The sequence below is a fragment of the Aythya fuligula genome, chromosome W (genome assembly GCF_009819795.1).
Source record: "Aythya fuligula isolate bAytFul2 chromosome W, bAytFul2.pri, whole genome shotgun sequence".
NCBI classification, from domain to species: domain Eukaryota; kingdom Metazoa; phylum Chordata; class Aves; order Anseriformes; family Anatidae; genus Aythya; species Aythya fuligula.
This window is the reverse complement of record NC_045594.1, coordinates 13137015-13154920: the sequence shown is the minus strand read 5'-3', so window position 1 is coordinate 13154920 and position 17906 is coordinate 13137015. Positions and strand designations below refer to the sequence as shown.

Sequence of the window (17906 nt, the reverse complement as noted above, 5' to 3'; positions counted from 1 at the left end):
AAGCCCTCCCCTGCATGCTGCCACCGCTCCCTGACGCTGCTGTTGCCCTCTGCCAGGCACTGCCCAGCCCAGCCCAGCCCCTGCCCACCTCTCCCCAGCTCCCTACTCTTACCTGTTCACCCTTTTGGCCCTTTCAACTGAAGGCCTCTGAGACCTTCGCACTGTGACCCAGCTGTGTGCCCTGACATTGCAGAGCTCCCATCAGTAAATCCATCCTTTGACTTAGCTTTACTGTGAAGATCCACTCACTGCCCACCCAACACAAGGCACACAGTGTCCCAGGATAACCCTTAGGATATTCTGGTGGCTCCCAATACATCCTTGATGCCACCAGTCCTGTCAAGTTTCAAACCCAGGAAGCTGCTTCTTGACTGGTCATGTTCTCCAGGGGCACTGGGCATCCACCAGTGATGACTCAGTCCAGCCCTGACTCCCTCACCCAAAACCTGGTTCCCCCATGCCCCTGTGTCCAGGTGGAACCCCAGTACAAGACCACGACCTTCAGTCTGGTACTCCCTGATTATCTTCTGCAATCCAGTTTGGGAGCCCTGAGCACTGGGCAACTTCCTTTTACTATCAAGATACTACAACAAAGGCCAGGTGTCATTTAGGGATAAACACATTCAGAGATAGCCTCTGGCTCATGCAGAGAACTGGTTATCTGGAAAAGAGGAATGAAAGCACACATTTAACAGCAAGCAGAATTTTAAAGAATGCTCTACCCAAAGGTCAGAAATTGCCTGAGATTAACTTGAATAAAACTAGAAAAGTGAGATACCAATTTATTGCTAAATAAATATAATCAGTTTCTTCAGTGTGGCTTTCAGCTCCTGGTTCCTCATGCTGTAGATGAGGGGGTTCAGTGCTGGAGGCAGCACCGAGTACAGAAATGACACCACCAGGTCCAGGGATGGAGAGGAAATGGAGGGCGGCTTTAGGTAGGCAAACATGACAGTGCTGATAAACAGGGAGATCACAGCCAGGTGAGGGAGGCACGTGGAAAAGGCTTTGTGCCGGCCCTGCTCAGAGGGCATCCTCAGCACTGCCCTGAAGATCTGCACATAGGACACCACAATGAAAACAAAACAACCAAAGACTAAAGAAACAGTAAACACAAGTGTCCCAACTTCCCTGCGGTAGGCATCTGAGCAGGAGAGCTTGAGGATGTGGGGGATTTCACAGAAGAACTGGTCCACAGCATTGTCATGGCAGAGGGGCAGGGAAAATGTAGTGGCTGTGTGCAGGACAGCATTGAGAAAGCCACTGCCCCAGGCAGCTGCTGCCATCTGGGCACAAGCTCTGCTGCCCACGAGGCTCCCGTAGTGCAGGGGCTTGCAGATGGCAATGTAGCGGTCGTAGGCCATGATGGTGAGAAGGGAATACTCTGATGACATCAAAAATACAAAGAGAAAGACCTGTGCAGCACATCCTTGATAGGAGATGGCCCTGGTGTCCCAGAGGGCATTGGCCATGGCTTTGGGCAGAGTGGTGGAGATGCAGCCCAGGTCAAGGAGGGCGAGGTTGAGGAGGAAGAAGTACATGGGGGTGTGGAGGCGGTGGTGGCAGGCTACGGCAGTGAGGATGAGGCCGTTGCCCAGGAGGGCAGCCAGGTAGATGCCCAGGAAGAGCGCGAAGTGCAGGAGCTGCAGCTCGCGCGTGTCTGCGAATGCCAGCAGCAGGAACTCACTCACTGAGCTGATGTTGGGCATTTGCTTTGGACATAGAGACTGCAAAATGAGAAACAAATATACATATATAGAGTCTTATGATTAAAGTCTTTGACTAAAATTCAATAAATTCCCAGTTAAAGCCTTACATTCCCTGTTTCCAAGAGCACCTTTGTCTATCTCCCTGTGTGGAGCCCTGCTTTGTATTTGCTGAGTGTCCTGTACACAGCAACCACTTCTGCCCATCAGCCCCCAGTGGGACACATGCTCCACTGCACTGACAAATGTCATTGCTGTGGGGGCAAAGCTCAGCCAGAGGGCACATCCAGGAGGGCTGCTCTGTCCATCCCCTGGTGCCCAGCTGTTGGCTGCTTGCAGCACTCACCTGGGGGATGGATGAACACAGAGGCTGTGTTGAAAAACCACATCCCCTTGTCTGCAGGTCCTAAAGAGCAGCTCAGAAAAGCCCTGGTGCAGTCTGTAAGCAGAGAGAAAAGAAGGGATATTCTCACGTTCATCACTAAACTGTTTGTGTCTCAGTTCAATGCAATAGGAAGCTCAGTCACCAGTGCAAATCCAGCTACCCCATTAACATAGAACCTGCCCCACAATCAGAGCAGGAAGAGGCAGGCAGAGAGTGCAGAAAGTGCCTTCTCTTTTCAGGCAGCCCCTGCACTGCCCTTCCTTTGCCCAAGCCCCTGGGCTCCCAGGCAGGCTGAGTGCAGGGACCCTGCTCTGCACCACAGCCGTGAGAAGCCCTTCCTGCACCCCTGGCTTCTCCTTCCTCCAGGACCTGCAGCTGCATTGCCCTCCAGCCAGAGACTTACCGGGTTCAGGGCTGGGAAGTGTTCTCCCCCAGTGAGCTCTGTGCATCCTGCCACTTCTGCCTGCCTTTAAGCACTCTGTCTCTGCAGGCAGTGCCCCCAGCCCTGCTGCGCTGTGCAGAGGAGCTGCTCCTGGCCACAGCTGTCTCTCTGCACCACGGCCCTCTTGCCACGAGCTCTCTCTGTCCCACGAGCCCGGCCCAGCTCAGCAGCACAGCACCAGCCCAAGGCACTGCAATCACCCCTCTGGGGGCCTTTGCTGATGAGCCCATGAACCTCAGGCACTCAGAGACAATTGAAGACATCTCTCCAGAAGTCCAAGTCAGAGGCAAGTTTCCTGCAGTGTCCCCCTGAGGGTCAGCACTGACACAGCCTCCCTTGGAGCTCGTTAGAGCAGAACCCTGGAGGCAGTGAGGACAAGGAGACAAAGGCTATGTGAAGGTGACACTGATGTGTAGGAAACATGGATGTGTTTCACCAAGCACAAGGGTCAGGCCTTGTCCCTTGGCCCATAGGAAATGAGATCCTTTCCCTTGACAGGTTGCTCAGGGCTCTTTGTTGGGCAGTAGGAGATGGGGATGTGCATGGCCAAGTGAGGAGAATGGTACAACCCCTGCCTGCTACATGGGTTGGCGAGGAGTTAATTAGGCTCCGTTGCTTTGATTGTTAGCAGTCTCCTTATAAGGCTCAGTGGCAGAGACAACAGCCATAGCCATGAACACAAATATCTCATAAGGCAGCTCTGTAGGAAGCTGGCCTGGTTCCTGGTGAGCAGGCACCACTGCTCGTATGGCATCCCTCGTGGTGCCTAAGACCCTCCTCAACCTGCGCACTGCTCACTCAGCAGGGTCCCAGTCTGCCCCCATGTGTGGGGTTCCTCTTCCTCTGCTGCATGACTGGGCTCTTCTTCTTGTAAATGTCAAGAGGTTTCTCAAGGCAAAATCCTTCAGTTTCTAAAGATTCCCCCACACTGATGCTCCATTCTGTCAGCCATTCATGGCTGCAAGCAGACAGTTCAACCTTTGTGTCATTGTGCTATCTCTGAGAAGACAGCAGCATCAGGAGCTGCAGGAAAGTTTGGATAACACAGGAGTAACCAGTTGAATGGAATTGCAGCACAGAGTCACAGAAGGGTAGGGGATGGAAGGCTGCCAGGTTCCACCTCTTCTGTGCTTCCTTGTCATGCAAGCTGTCAGTTTGTCTGGAGCTGTGTCCTGAATGTTATGGGGCTGTGCAGGTGAAAATTAGAAGGGCCAAAGCCCAGCTGGAGCTCCATCTGTATATTTATGTCAAAGAAACAAAAACCATTTATATATAAACGCCAAATAAAGGAGGATTAAGGAGAATCATCATCCTTTATTGGATGTGGGGGGAAAGCTGGTGACAAGAAAGGAGGTAAAGGCTGAGGTACTTAATGCCTTCTTTGCCTCAGTCTCCAGCAGCAAGACCAGCTTTTTCCCCTGGATATTTCTTCCTCCTCATGGCCAGTGCCAAAGTTCCAGGGCATGCTTCATGGCAGTTTTTTTTCTGCTGCTCTTTCCTACTACCAAAGAAAGCTCCATCAGGGTGGAAACCACTCCTGAAGTAGGCATCCCAACCCAGCAGGCTCCTTGCGGCCTCTCAGTCAACCAGACACAAGTCACCTCAGCAGCAGCTTCCAAGCCAGGGGCCTGCTGCTGGCCTTGCAGCTTCTTGGCTACACACAGCCAAGCCTTGTGCCTGCTGCTGCGCAGTCATGGACTCAAGCAGAAGGGACAGGACAACCCATCTGGGGGCCTTCTTTCTGCCTGGGTCCTCCTGGCTCTGGAGGCAGAGGGGATCCCCCAGTCAACATGCCAAGCAGGTGCCTTGTGCTGGCCTAGCAGGGCCACTGCCAGATGTCAGCCCAAAAGTGCAGATCCCAGGGAGAAGTCAAGGGTGACCTGCCACCTCCAGACACAAGTGACCTCCCAGTCCCTTTCTGTGACACGTTCCTGCTGCTGCCCTATCAAGTGCAGAGACAGAAGTGCCCTTTTGTCGGGGCTGCTGCATGCCCTGGGGCTGTAGAGCTCTCCTCTGTGTACTCACACCAGACTGAGCACTTGAGCTCTGGTCAGGCCACATGGGACATAACATGGTGCTCAGCAGTATATATTGGGGTCATCTTTCCAAGACAAGGTATCAGTTTCTCAGAGACTGGCAGCACAGTGGTCTGCTTATGGGAATAGAGGAGTTACTACATATTCCTCATGTTTGGGGTAGGAATTTCTTTTTCTTTTATTTTCCATTTCCTTTCCCTTCCTCAAGTGTCTATCTCTCTGTGAGTTTATATGTTCGTTCCCCTCTCTCTCTAGATGCGTTTCCTCCTCTCCCTTCAGAGGAGGAAGAAGCAGACAGCTCATGCATGTGTAGTTTCTGGTTGAGGTGAGCAAGGAGGAGGCTGGCTATGCTGCAAGGTGATGGAGGTCCGTGAAGCTGCAGGAGCCCTGCTCTCTTGCCTGGCAGATCCCCAGCACACAGTGCCTGTGCCCCGCAGGGCCAGCCCTGCTCCTCAGGCCAGCACAAGAGGCCTGGCCCAGCCACAGAGCAGCCTGCCCCAAGCAGGGGCCTGCACAAAGAGCTTTCCCTTTCCCTTTCCCCATCAGTGCAGGCCCAGCAATGCTGCCCTGCTCTTCCCCAGGGCCATCCCTGCTCCCAGAGAGCCTTATCCAGGGCACTGTGTCTGTGTTGGCCTGGCCGGCCATTGCTGCTTCCCTCCCTGTGCTCTCTTCAGGGCCCCAAGCTGGCAGTGCTGCTGCGAGAGCCAGGGGCTGTGGTGCCCTGGGATCCCTGGGGGTCTCCCCCCCTGCCCATGCTGCTCAGGGTGGGCACCAGACCTACGTCCATGGGGATCTCTGCTGCTGAGCCCCTTTCCATCTGCCCTGATGGCTCAGCAGCACAGGGCAGTGCTGGGCAGGGCCATGGGGTGTGTCTAAGGGCACAAAGGGCAGGCAAGTGCTGCACCAGACCTCACCCAGAGCACTTCAAAATGCTTATCCTCAATTACTCTGCAGTCTTATGGGCCTTTGCCTGCTGGCTCTTCACCACCTCTGCTGGCATTGCACAGCCCTCCTTTAGACCATGGACTCCTCAGATTCCCCTTCTCCTTTACCAGACCCTTCTTTGGATGGTCACACATTTTATGAGGTTCTAATCACTACCCACTGAGCACCCTGTCCCTGCAGATCCCCTGACATCTCCTGGAAGCTCCAGATTCCTCTCCAGGCTGCAATCTGCCATCTGCCCCACTGCAGGGGGTGCAGTCCCATGCAGATAAATTTAAGATCAGTTGTCATCTCCTTAGGCAAGTTCTGCCATAATGGAAGCTCTTGGTCCTGCCCTTGGTTGCTCAGGAACCACCCTGGAACTTTCAGCCTGTGTCCTTCACTCCATGAAGAACCCCCAGAGCAGGGAACAGCCCCTTGGTTTCTAGGCTCCTGGGTTTGCCTTCAGCAGCCGCTTTTGTTACTGTGGTGCTAGCAGGGAGGCAGCTGTGACCCAGGGCTGCACAGTGCCTGCTGCTGCCTGCAGCCACAGGGATGCCACTGAAGAGAAAACAGGTCTGTCACCAAGGTACATGAGATATCAGGGCTTACCCAGAAAAAAGGAAGCACAATGTGGAAGCCAAAAGAGAGCAGCCACATCCTGCTGCTGGCCATGGTCATGGCTCCAGGGAAGCAGCAGCCCCGACCCGAAGGCAGCAGACAGGCAGAGCCCAGCGGGCAGGGAGGGGCAGCCCCGAGGGCCACCGGGGCTGCTCCTGCATGTGTCAGCTGGGCTCTTGGCCCTGAGCCCCTCCTGAATGGTGGCGGTGCTGAGACCAGCTGCAGAGGAGATGGGAAGAGAGAGGACCTGAGCGCAATGAACTTCTTATGACTTCCTTATTGGGTGTATTTATACAGGAAACTGCCATGTTTCCTGTAAATGAGTAACAACAAAATGATTAACAAGTAGGAGGATAAGAAATATATTATTTATATCAGAAACAATATCTTCTGAATATAATAAGAGACCAATATGAAGAAAAAAAAAAAATCAAAAGCCTTAGGTCCCAAACCAGGCCTAAACTGAAGTCCTCAAAGCTTGCCCTTATTCTAAACCCTGAGCAGGATCCTTAGACACAACACCAAACAATTCCTTGAAGCCCTTGCCATTCCTTTAACCCTGGCATGTGACCTCTAATTCCTAAACATTAACCTGAACACCTAACTCCCAAAGCCCTCCACCATGCACACAGCACATCTCAGCCTCAACCCCACTCCTACCCCTACCTTGTATGGTTTATATGCTTGGGGTAGGGCAGGGACTGTGAGGTCCTGCAGCAGTCCCACAGCAGTGGAAGAGGCAGGTGAGGTGACAGGTATGTGATCAGATCACAGGCCACAAGGAGGAGCTAGACAGGAATGATGTGATGGGATCAGGTGTGCCTCAGGATCTGTTGGGCATGCAGGAGGCATGTAGATGTGAAGGAGGCTGTGAGGTCACTTCTGTCTCTGGAGGTGACAGACCTGCAGGAGTAATGCGGCACAGATAGGGACTGTAAAGGCCAGAAGCATGCAGTTGGCCTTCTGTTCATAGAATCATAGAATATCCTGAGTTGGAAGGGACCCTTAAGGATCATCAAGTCCAACTCTTGACACCGCACAGGTCTACCCAAAAGTTCAGACCATGTGCCTAAGTTCACAGTCCAATCTCTTCTTAAATTCAGACAGGCTCGGTGCAGTGACCACTTCCCTGGGGAGCCTGTTCCAGTGTGCAACCACCCTCTCTGTGAAGAACCCCCTCCTGACGTCCAGCCTAAATTTCCCCTGCCTCAGCTTAACTCCGTTCCCGCGGGTCCTGTCACTGGTGTTAATGGAGAAAAGGTCTCCTGCCTCTTGACACCCCCTTACGAGGAAGTTGTAGACTGTGATGAGGTCTCCCCTCAGCCTCCTCTTCTCCAGGCTGAACAGGCCCAGTGACCTCAGCCGTTCTTCGTACATCTTCCCCTCCAGGCCTTTCACCATCTTCGTAGCCCTCCTCTGGACACTCTCCAACAGTTTCATGTCCTTTTTATACTGTGGTGCCCAGAACTGCACACAGTACTCGAGGTGAGGCCGCACCAGCGCAGAGTAGAGCGGGACAATCACCTCCCTTGACCTACTAGCGATGCCGTGCTTGATGCACCCCAGGATACGATTGGCCCTCCTGGCTGCCAGGGCACACTGCTGGCTCATATTCAACTTGTTATACAAGCACAGAATGTACTGTCTCACTGTCGATCTCACAGTCTGTCATAAATAAAGATATTAAACAGCACCAGTCCCAGGACAGACCCCTGAGGTACAACACTTGTCACCAGCCTCCACTTGGACATAGAGCCATTGAGCACCATGCTCAGGGTGTGACCGTCAAGCTAACTCCTTATCCACTGAATGGTGCACCCATCAAATGCGTATCTCTCCAATTTAGAGGCAAGGATGTCATGTGGGACAGTGTCAACGGTCTTACTGAAGTCCAAGTAGATGACAGAGGTCGGTCTTCTGTTGTTGTCTGATGTGATCACTCCAATGTAGAAAGCCATCACACTGTTCAGGCATGATTTCCTCTTTCGTGAAGCCATTCTGGCTGTCTGAGATCTACTCTTTGTCTTGCATGTGCCTTGACATCGATTCCAGGAGGATCTTTTCCATGATCTTGCCAGGCACAAGGGTGAGGCTCACCATTCGGTAGTCCCATGGGTTCTCATTTCTACCCTTTTTAAAAATGGGAGTGATATTTCCCTTTTTCAAGTCACCAGGGACTTCACCCGACTGCCAGGACTCTTCAAATATGATGGAGAGAGGCTTGACAACTACATCAGCCAGTTCCCTCAGGACCCTGGGTTGCAAGTCATCAAGCCCCATAGACTTGTACTTGTTGGGTTTCTTCAGGTGGTCTCAAACCTGCTCTTCACTTACAGCAGGTGGGAATTTGCAACCCCAGCCACCAACTATGGGTTCAGGGAAACAAAAGACTTGGGAAGCCTGACTGGCAGGGAAGACTGAAGAAAAGAAGTTGTTGAGTCCCTCAGCCTTTTCCATGTCTGTCATTACCAGTTCACCCTTCTATCTTCACAGGGGGTACAATGTCCTTGGCCTTCCTTTTCTGAGCAAGGTACCTACAGAATCTCTTCCTGTTATTCTTTTCATCCCTTGCCAAGATCAGTTCCATCCATGCATTGCTTTCCTTTTCCCATCCCTCCACATCCAAAACTGAAACATGCTTGAGGGCTTGAGAAAAGTAACGCTGGATGCATAGAAGCCACTTGGGAAACAAAACATGTAGGTAGGAAGCATGATTTTGTGGAGGTGCAGAGCTGATGGGCACATTCTGCAGGATGCGCCTAAAGATCTTTGTGCCCTTTTCCATCCTGAGTACAACGCTGCTTCCTTCTCAGGAATGGAGGAGCCAACAGAGGTGAGACAGATACACTGAGATGGTAAATGTCATCAGAAAGCTGATCCCAGGAAGATATGGGGAGGTCAGGAGCAGCCTGAACAAGAGACATGAGATTTTGGGGTGGAAATAGGAGCACGGCCAGCAGAAATTATTTCTTTCATAGAGGTAAGAGCATTCATGCAATGCCAGTAGTGCAGTAACACTGACTTAAAACAGTCACATATGGACCTTACCTTACTCGAGCCAGTAATTTTAACGCTTAAACCTAAATGCTACTACAACACTCTGAAAGGAATCAATTTTCTCTCTTGATAACCGTAATCCCTTCCCTTGACACTAAGATTAAAATGCTCTATTTAACCCTAAACTCCTTTACAGAGGTAAAACACCCGTAAAACACAGAGCTTATCCATACCTCAACCACAGACGTGACAGCACAAACAGAACACCAAACACTCCCACTAAAACTTCGCTTAATCTCTAACCCAGAAAGTAAAAAGAGATACCAAGGGGGCTAGAGAAAGTTCAGCTCCACCTCAGGATCTCCTGTCCCAGCAGGAGGAATGTGACTGTGGCAGGGACTGTGAGGTCACTTCTGTCTCTGCAGTTGATAGGGCAGCACCAGGAACGTGTCACAGAAAAGGACTGTGAGGTCACCTCTGTTTGGAGGTGGCAGGTCAGCCTTGACTTCTCCCTGGGAGCTGCACTTTTGGGCTGACAGCTGCCAGTGGCCCTGCTAGGCCAGCAGAAGGCACCTGCTTGGCATGCTGACTGGGGGATCCCCTCTGCTTCCAGACCCAGGAGGACCCAGGCAGAAAGAAGGCCCCCAGATGGGTTGTCCTGTCCCTTCTGCTTGAGTCCATGAGTGTGCAGCAGGAGGCACAAGGCTTGGCTGTGTCTAGCCAAGAAGCTGCAAGGCAAGCAGCAGGCCCTTGGCTTGGAAGCTGCTGCTGAGGTGACTTGTGTCTGGTTGGCTGAGAGGCCACAAGGAGCCTGCTGGGTTGGGATGCCTGCTTCAGGAGTGGTTTCCACCCTGATGGAGCTTCCTTTGGTAGTAGGAAAGAGCAGGAGAGAAAAAAATGCCACAAAGTGTTCCAGGAAGGTTGGCACTGGCCATGAGGAGGAAGAAATGTCCAGGGGAAAAACTGGTCTTGCTGCTAATAACAGAGGCAAAGAAGGCATTAAGTGTCTCAGACTTTACCTCATCCCTTGTCACTGGGTTTTCCCCCCAAAATCCAATAAAGGATTATGATTCTCCCTAATCCTCCTTCATTTATACTATTTATATAATATTTATCTTATTTTATTTTATTTTTTTATTTGTCTTTGACAGTAATAGATGGATTGAGCTCCAGCTGGGCTTTGGCCCGTCCACTTTTGACCTGCACAGCCCCATAACATTCAGGACACAGCTTCAGAAAAACTGACAGTATGCATGAGAAGAAAGCACAGCAAATGTGGAACTTGACAGCCTTCCATCTCCTACCTTCTGTGACTGTGCTGCAATGCCATTCAACTGGTTACTCCTGAATTATCCAAATATCCCTGCAACTCTTGCTGCTGCTGCTGTCTAGCCAGATATAGCACAATTACACGAAGGTTGAACTGTCTGCCTGCTCACATTAACAGCTGATAGAATGGAGCATCACTGTGGGTGAACCTTGAGAATCTGCAGGATTTTGACTTCAGAAAACCCTTAACTTTAACATAGAGAAGAGCCCAGTCCTGTACCAGAGGAAGAGGAACCCCACACATCAGGGCACCCTGGGACCCTGTTGAGTGAGCAGTGCCCAGGAGGAGGAGGCCCTGGGCACCACGAGGGATGCCAGAGAGCAGTGGTGCCTGCTCACAAGGAACCAGGCCAGCTTCCTACAGAGCTGCCTTATGAGGAGCATGGCCACCAAGATCTGAGGTATCACGCTCAGCTCAGATCTGCTGTGACACCACAGAGATAAGGGTCTGCAGCCAAAAAGGAAAGGTGTGGAGGTCTTGGAGTCCCTAGAAAGCCATGTATAGACAGGAAATAGGGCTGTGACAAAGCTGGAAGTCCCAACAGGACCAGGTCTTTGTGTCCATGCCTATGGCTGTTTTCTCTGCCACTGAGGCCTATGAGGAGAAGACAGCTTATCATTGAGGAACCAGGGCTTCACAGCCTCCTCACCCACACCCATGAACCAGGCAGGGGTCATACCATTCTCCTGCACTTGGCAATGCACATCCCCATCTCCCACTGCCCCACAAAGAGCCATGAGCAACCTGTCAAGGAAAGGATCTCCCTTCCGAAGCACTTGGGGTCAAGGCCTGGCCATTGTGCTTGGTGACACACATCCAGTTTTCCTACACATCACTGTCACCTTCACATTGCCTTTGTCTCCTTGTCCTCACTGCCTCCAGGGTTCTGCTCTAACAAGCTCCAAGGGAGGCTGTGTCAGTACTGGCCCTCAGGGGGACACTGCAGGAAACTTGCCTCTGACTTGGACTTCTGGAGAGCTGTCTTCAATTGTCTCTGAGTGCCTGAGGTTCGTGGGCTCATCAGCAAAGCCCCCAGAGGGGTGATTGCAGTGCCTTGGGCTGGTGCTGTGCTGCTGAGCTGGGCCGGGCTCATGGGACAGAGAGAGCTCGTGGCAAGAGGGCCGTGGTGCAGAGAGACAGCTGTGGCCAGGAGCAGCTCCTCTGCACAGTGCAGCAGGGCTGGGGGCTCTGACCGCAGCTGGCATGGGGAGAGGAGAGAAGGAGAGAGGGCTTGGAGGCACTGAGGAGCGCAACAACAGAGGGCAGCGTGTGGCAGGACACATCTGCAGGCTTTTGACACTGTGAGGCTCTGGCAGCAGGGCACTGCAGGTTGGGTTGCCAGAGGGGTCTTCTACAGCTGGCACATCCGATGGCTGATAGCATCTGCCAGGGTGGGTCTTATTCTACCTGTAATGTGGCATAGAAGATGTTTTAGAGAATGGTATTTTTGAGGGGGCATTTTAATAGGAAGACCGAGGCATGGTTTATCTGATATGGAAGACTTGCTTGGATTCTGTGCTTTCAGATTCTTGGTGTGGAGGAGAGGCAGGTTTCATGATAAAGAATGGTCTGGATTGTGCAGGAGACTTAGACTCCAAGAGTATTGCAGGGAGAGAAAAACATGGCAGCAATTAACGTGATCAAATCCCTTCAGGCGCCTCAGCCTAAGGACTGAAACAATAACATTTTTTGTCTCCCTCAGGGCTTATCAGGTCTTCACGAGCTGCAACCCCTGTGATGTCCTGTACTCAGGAAGCGCACAGCTTGTGGGATGGGGTCTGTGAGCAAGGACATGGAAGATACGTGGGGAAAGAGATCCTGCTTCCAGCAGGGACATAGGAAGGCAGTAGAGATATGAGCAGGGCAGGCGGTGAGAGGGAGCTGCTGCCAGAAATGCTTTGTTAGGGAGTGCTCGGGCACCTCCCTGCCATCCCCTGCAGGGCAGGTGCCTTCCCTGGGACACCCCCTGCTCTCCTCTCCCACCAGCACAGCCTCTGCCCTCAAGCCCCCGCTGTCCCCAGCAGGAGCTGCCTCCTCTGCAGGCAGAGCTGCAGCACAGGAGGGTCTGCTGAGTGTCCGTCTGTCCCTCCCTGGCCTTGCCTACCCTGGCAGCAGCACGCTGGCATTCAATGTGCTTGGGGAAAGGGGGGTATGGGGCCAGGGTGAGGGGTCTGGAGATGTGCACTTTGAGCCTGGATTCCTCTGCTCTCAGCAGTGTCCAGGTTCTTCTCAGGAGAACCTCCTTAGTGCAATTGCCTTGCAGCTCAAGGACACGCCAGCAGAGAAGAACTGAAACCAATGAAGGAAAAGGAACTGCCAACTGTCTACATGCAGTTCGGCAAATGCTTTGAGAGTTTTAATTGAAAAATGGAAACGTTTTTTTTCTCAGATAATCCTGATATATTATCAATCTATTTCTGTTTCTTTAGCAGAACATAAACAAAACAAGCAAATGCCCAACAGCAACTCTGTGAGAGAGTTCCTCCTGCTGGCATTCGCAGACATGCACGAGCTGCAGCTCCTGCACTTCGCGCTCTTCCTGGGCATCTACCTGGCTGCCCTCCTGGGCAATGGCCTCATCCTCAGCGCCGTAGCCTGCCACCACCGCCTCCACACCCCCATGTACTTCTTCCTCCTCAACCTTGCCCTCCTCGACCTGGGCTGCATCTCCACCACTCTGCCCAAAGCCATGGCCAATGCCTTCTGGGACACCAGGGCCATCTCCTATCAAGGATGTGCTGCACAGGTCTTCTTTTTTGTCTTCTTGGCTGGAGCAGAATATTACCTTCTCACTGTCATGGCGTATGACCGCTACATTGCCATCTGCAAGCCCCTGCACTACGGGAGCCTCGTGGGCAGCAGAGCTTGTGCCCAGATGGCAGCAGCTGCCTGGGGCAGTGGCTTTCTCAATGCTGTCCTGCACACGGCCACTACATTTTCATTGCCTCTCTGCCAAGGCAATGCTGTGGACCAGTTCTTCTGTGAAATCCCCCAGATCCTCAAGCTCTCCTGCTCAGATGCCTACCTCAGGGAAGTTGGGGCACTTGTGTTTAGCATTTATTTATTTATTTATTTAAAACAAAAGAACCAAAGAGCCTTTGCTTCTTTTGTTTTCATTGTGCTGTCCTATGTGCAAATCTTCAGGGCTGTGCTGAGGATGCCCTCTGAGCAGGGCCGGCACAAAGCCTTTTCCACGTGCCTCCCTCACCTGACCATCGTCTCCCTGTTTGTCAGTACTGCCATGTTTGCCTACCTGAAACCCCCCTCCATTACCTCGCCATCCTTGGATCTGGTGGTCGCACTTCTGTACTCCGTGTCACCTCCAGCACTGAACCCTCTAATCTACAACATGAGGAACCAAGAGGTGAAGGATGCAGTGAGGAAACTGTTTCAATACATGCTTCTTAAGCATCCATGATGTGTTCAGAAGATGTATTTCTAATAATGTGGAATTTTGATTCATATTATGTTATTTCATTTTTATCTTTACTAGTGCTATCATAACGTTATCATTGATAATAATCCTAACAGAAATAAAAGGGTATTTTGGAAGATGATATAATATTTTTTTAATTATTTTTCTCTGTTAATATTTTAAATATTTTTATTTTGTTTTTAATAATGCAATTCTTAGCATTCTGAATGTTACATCTTGTGTTAGTTTTCACCACATCATGTGTGACCCAGAGGCTTTCTCTGAAGGTGTTTATCCCTAAATGACACCTGTACTCTGTTGTGGCATCTTGTTCATAAAATGAAGTTGCTCAGTGCTCAGGGCTCTTCTTCCCAATCTGGAGTGAAGAAGACAATCAGGGAATACCAGGCTCAAGGCCTCGGTCTTGTACTTGGGTGCCACCTGGACACAGGGGCATGAGGGCATGGGGTGCTGGGTGAGGGAGTCAGGGCTGGACTGAGTCGTCACTGGTGGATGCCCATCGCCCCTGGAGACCCTGGCCCATCAAGAAGCAGCTTCCTGGGTGTGAAACGTGACAGGACTGGTGGCATCAAGGAGGTATTGCGAGCCACCAGAATATCCTAAGGGTTCTCCTGGGACACTGTGTGCCTTGTGTTGGTGGGCAGTGAGTGGATCTTCACGGTAAAGCTAAGCCAAAGGATGCATGGGTTGATGGGAGCTCTGCAGTGCCAGGACACACAGTAATTACCCAGTAATTTATTTAGTACTTAATTAATAAAACAACAGCACATCAGCTCAAAAGATTCCATCCCTTCCGTAAAATGTCTCACGTGAAGTGTAATTTCTATCATGAAGAAATGTGATTTTTCAGGATGTATATTCATCGCAGGAGAAGAAATACTGGTGTTCACCTGTACTTGCATTGGCATTGCTTTTCTATCATGGTGTGCTCCCTCCCTCATCTTTCAGGCACAAAACCCATCTTGATTACACAGACCCTGCTGAATGCCCCTTTCCAGCTGCCTCTCTGGACCTGGACTTCCCATCTTTCCCCTGGTTTGCCCTCCCCTTACTCTTTGACCATTCAGACCTCTCTCACCAACCCAGTTGCTGCTTGGAGTTTCAGTGAGTTCAAGCTCACCCATCTCTCAGCAGTCTGTCTAACGTTTTCCTTAGTAAGACTCTCATCATTTATCGTTGAATTAATATGATATGGATGAATATTAACACTATTATTTTAAATTTCCTATTAATAATTTTAAAATACATTGTGTACGTAGCCATCCTTTAGGGAACGTAAACATTACTGGAGGCAACCAAATTAGGAATTTGAACTGTGTTTTCTTGGAAATTCCAGTGTGTTTTCTTGTTCTTAGTTTTTAAATAGGTAAAAACACCTTTTCCTACCTATGCAGGGCTCCAAAGGAGAAACCGTAGACCAATACCTATCGGAGAATGATGCTCTAAACTGAAACACAACAAAATTCAGCCTTTAAAATGAAGAAAGATTTTTATTAGATGCTCTTTGAAATCTTCCTCCTCAACTACACCATGAAGGCTCTCTGTAGTGGGTTTATGTGGCAAGGTTTTGGTAGCAGGGGACCATAAGTGTGGTTTCTGTGAGAAGGATCTAGAAGCTGCCCCATGTTTGGGAAGGGCCCCACTGGTTTCCAGAGCTGAGCCAATAAGCGATGTTGTTTTGCGCCTCTGTGAGAGCATATTTAAGACAGGGAAAAAAACGCTGCGCCACACAGCAGCTGGGAGAGTGAGAGGAGTGAGGAACGGCCTTGCAGGCACCAAGGTCAGTGTAGAAGGAGGGGGAGAGGTGCTCCAGGCACCGGAGCAGAAGTCGCCTGCAGACTGTGGTGAGGACCATGGTGAAGCAGGATGTCCCCCTGCAGCCCATGGAGTACCACGGTGGAGCAGGGTTCCACGCTGCAGCCCGTGGAGGAGACCACGGTGGAGCAGGTGGCCCTGCACCGACGGAGGCTGCCGCCTGTGGAAGACCCCTGCCGGAGCAGATTCCGGGCCGGACCTGTAGCCCGTGGAGAGGAGCCCACGCAGGAGCAGGTGATCTGGCAGGAGCTGCTGCCCATAGGGGAGCCAGGTTGGAGCAGTTTTCTCCTGAGGGATGGACCCCGTGGTACAGACCCATATCTGGAGCAGTTCTGGAAGAGCTGCTGCCTGTGGGAAGCCCACGCTGGATCAGTTCATCAAGGACTGCATCCCGTGGATGGGACCCCACAGCACAGGGGACGAGAGTGACCGAGAAGGAGCAGCAGAGAAGAAGTGCTGTAGACTGACCATAACCCCCATTCCCCCATTCCCCTGTGCCGCTTGGGGGGAGGAGGTGGAAGAGGGTGGTTGGGGGGTGGAAGGTCCTTTTGGTTTCTTTCCTTTGTTTCTCACTTCTCTAGCTTGTTAGTAATGCGCAATAAATCTTACTATCTTCTTATGCTGAGTCTGTTTTGCCCGTTACAATAATTACTGAGTGATTTTCTCGTCCTTATCTCAACCTTTGAGCCCTTTTCACATATTTTCTCCCCATTCTTCTTTGAGGAGGGGGAGTGAGAGAGCGGCTGTGGTGGAGCTTGGCTGCCCACTTGAGCGGAACCACGACACGCTGCTATAGGGACGACAGGACTGCCACCTAGATCCACAAGGTCTAATCCAAATACACTGCTCCTAACTGTGGCAGCTGGGCTCCTGGACCTGAGCCCCTCCTGGATGCTGGGGCTGCTCCCCCAGCTTGACAGAAGATGGGAAGAGAAGGATACTAAGACCAATGAAAATCCAGTGACATCTTTATTGTCTTTCTCTACCAAGGAAGCCTGGTTCTGTATGTACATTAGATGATGTGGTCAAACCTTACATCAGATGTAACATTCAGAATGCTAAGAATGAGATTATTAAAAACAAAATGAAATATAGTTCAAATACTAACAAAGAAATATAATTTAAGAAATGTTGTATCATTTTCCCAAATACCCTTTGATTTCTGTTAGGATTACTATTAATGACAAACTTACGATAACACTAGTAACGATCAAAACGATATGATATAATATGAATCAAAATATTTGCATATTATTAAGAATAGATCTTCTGAACACATCATGGATGCTTAAGAAGCATGTATGGAAACATTTTCCTCACTGTATCCTTGAGCTCCTGGTTCCTCATGCTGTAGATGAGGGGGTTCAGAGCTGCAGGCACCACTGAGTAGAGAAGTGTGACCACCAGGTCCAGGGATGGCGAGGAAATGGAGGGGGGCTTCAGGTTGGCAAACACAGCAGTGCTGACAAACAGAGAGACTACGGCCAGGTGAGGGAGACACATAGAAAAGGCTTTGTGCCGGCCCTGCTCAGAGGGCATCCTCAGCACTGCCCTGAAGATTTGCACATAGGACAGCACTATGAAGACAAAACAACCAAAGACTAAAGAAACATTAAGCACAAGAACCCAGACTTCTCTGAGGTAGGCATTTGAGCAGGAGAGCTTGAGGATCTGGGGGATTTCACAGAAGAACTGGTCCACAGCATTGCCGTGGCAGAGGGGCAGGGAAAATGTGTTGGCCGTGTGCAGGACAGCATTGAGAAAGCCACTGCCCCAGGCAGCTGCTGCCATCTGGGCACAAGCTCTGCTGCCCACGAGGCTCCCGTAGTGCAGGGGCTTGCAGATGGCAACGTAGCGGTCATAGGCCATGACAGTGAGAAGGGAATACTCTGCTCCAATAAAATAGACAAAAAAGAAGACCTGAGCAGCACATCCTTGATAGGAGATGGCCCTGGTGTCCCAGAGGGCATTGGCCATGGCTTTGGGCAGAGTGGTGGAGATGCAGCTCAGGTCCAGGAGGGCGAGGTTGAGGAGGAAGAAGTACATGGGGGTGTGGAGGCGGTGGTGGCAGGCTACGGCGCTGAGGATGAGGCCGTTGCCCAGGAGGGCAGCCAGGTAGATGCCCAGGAAGAGCGCAAAGTGCAGGAGCTGCAGCTCACGTGTGTCTGTAAATGCCAGCAGCAAGAACTCACTCACAGAGCTGACATTGGGCAT

General features: G+C 51.2%; 3 protein-coding genes across 3 annotated transcripts; 1 reads left to right on the top strand and 2 right to left on the bottom strand.

Moving 5' to 3' along the window:
* Positions 1-788: 788 nt before the first annotated feature.
* LOC116501419 (olfactory receptor 14C36-like) lies at positions 789-1709 on the bottom strand. The gene has a single exon (XM_032206970.1). It carries the CDS (start codon positions 1707-1709, stop codon positions 789-791), a length of 921 nt encoding a protein of 306 aa, XP_032062861.1.
* Positions 1710-12893: 11184 nt separating this feature from the next.
* Positions 12894-13859, top strand: LOC116501326 (olfactory receptor 14C36-like). The gene has a single exon (XM_032206842.1). The coding sequence runs from the start codon at positions 12894-12896 to the stop codon at positions 13857-13859; it is 966 nt and encodes a 321-aa protein (XP_032062733.1).
* A 3111-nt stretch (positions 13860-16970) lies between these two features.
* Positions 16971-17906, bottom strand: LOC116501325 (olfactory receptor 14C36-like). Its single transcript, XM_032206841.1, has one exon. The coding sequence runs from the start codon at positions 17904-17906 to the stop codon at positions 16971-16973; it is 936 nt and encodes a 311-aa protein (XP_032062732.1).

Excerpts from the sequence above, each read along its gene's own strand:
- LOC116501419 (XM_032206970.1), bottom strand. The coding sequence starts at position 1,709 with ATGCCCAACATCAGCTCAGTGAGTGAGTTCCTGCTGCTGGCATTCGCA.
- LOC116501326 (XM_032206842.1), top strand. The coding sequence starts at position 12,894 with ATGCCCAACAGCAACTCTGTGAGAGAGTTCCTCCTGCTGGCATTCGCA.
- LOC116501325 (XM_032206841.1), bottom strand. The coding sequence starts at position 17,906 with ATGCCCAATGTCAGCTCTGTGAGTGAGTTCTTGCTGCTGGCATTTACA.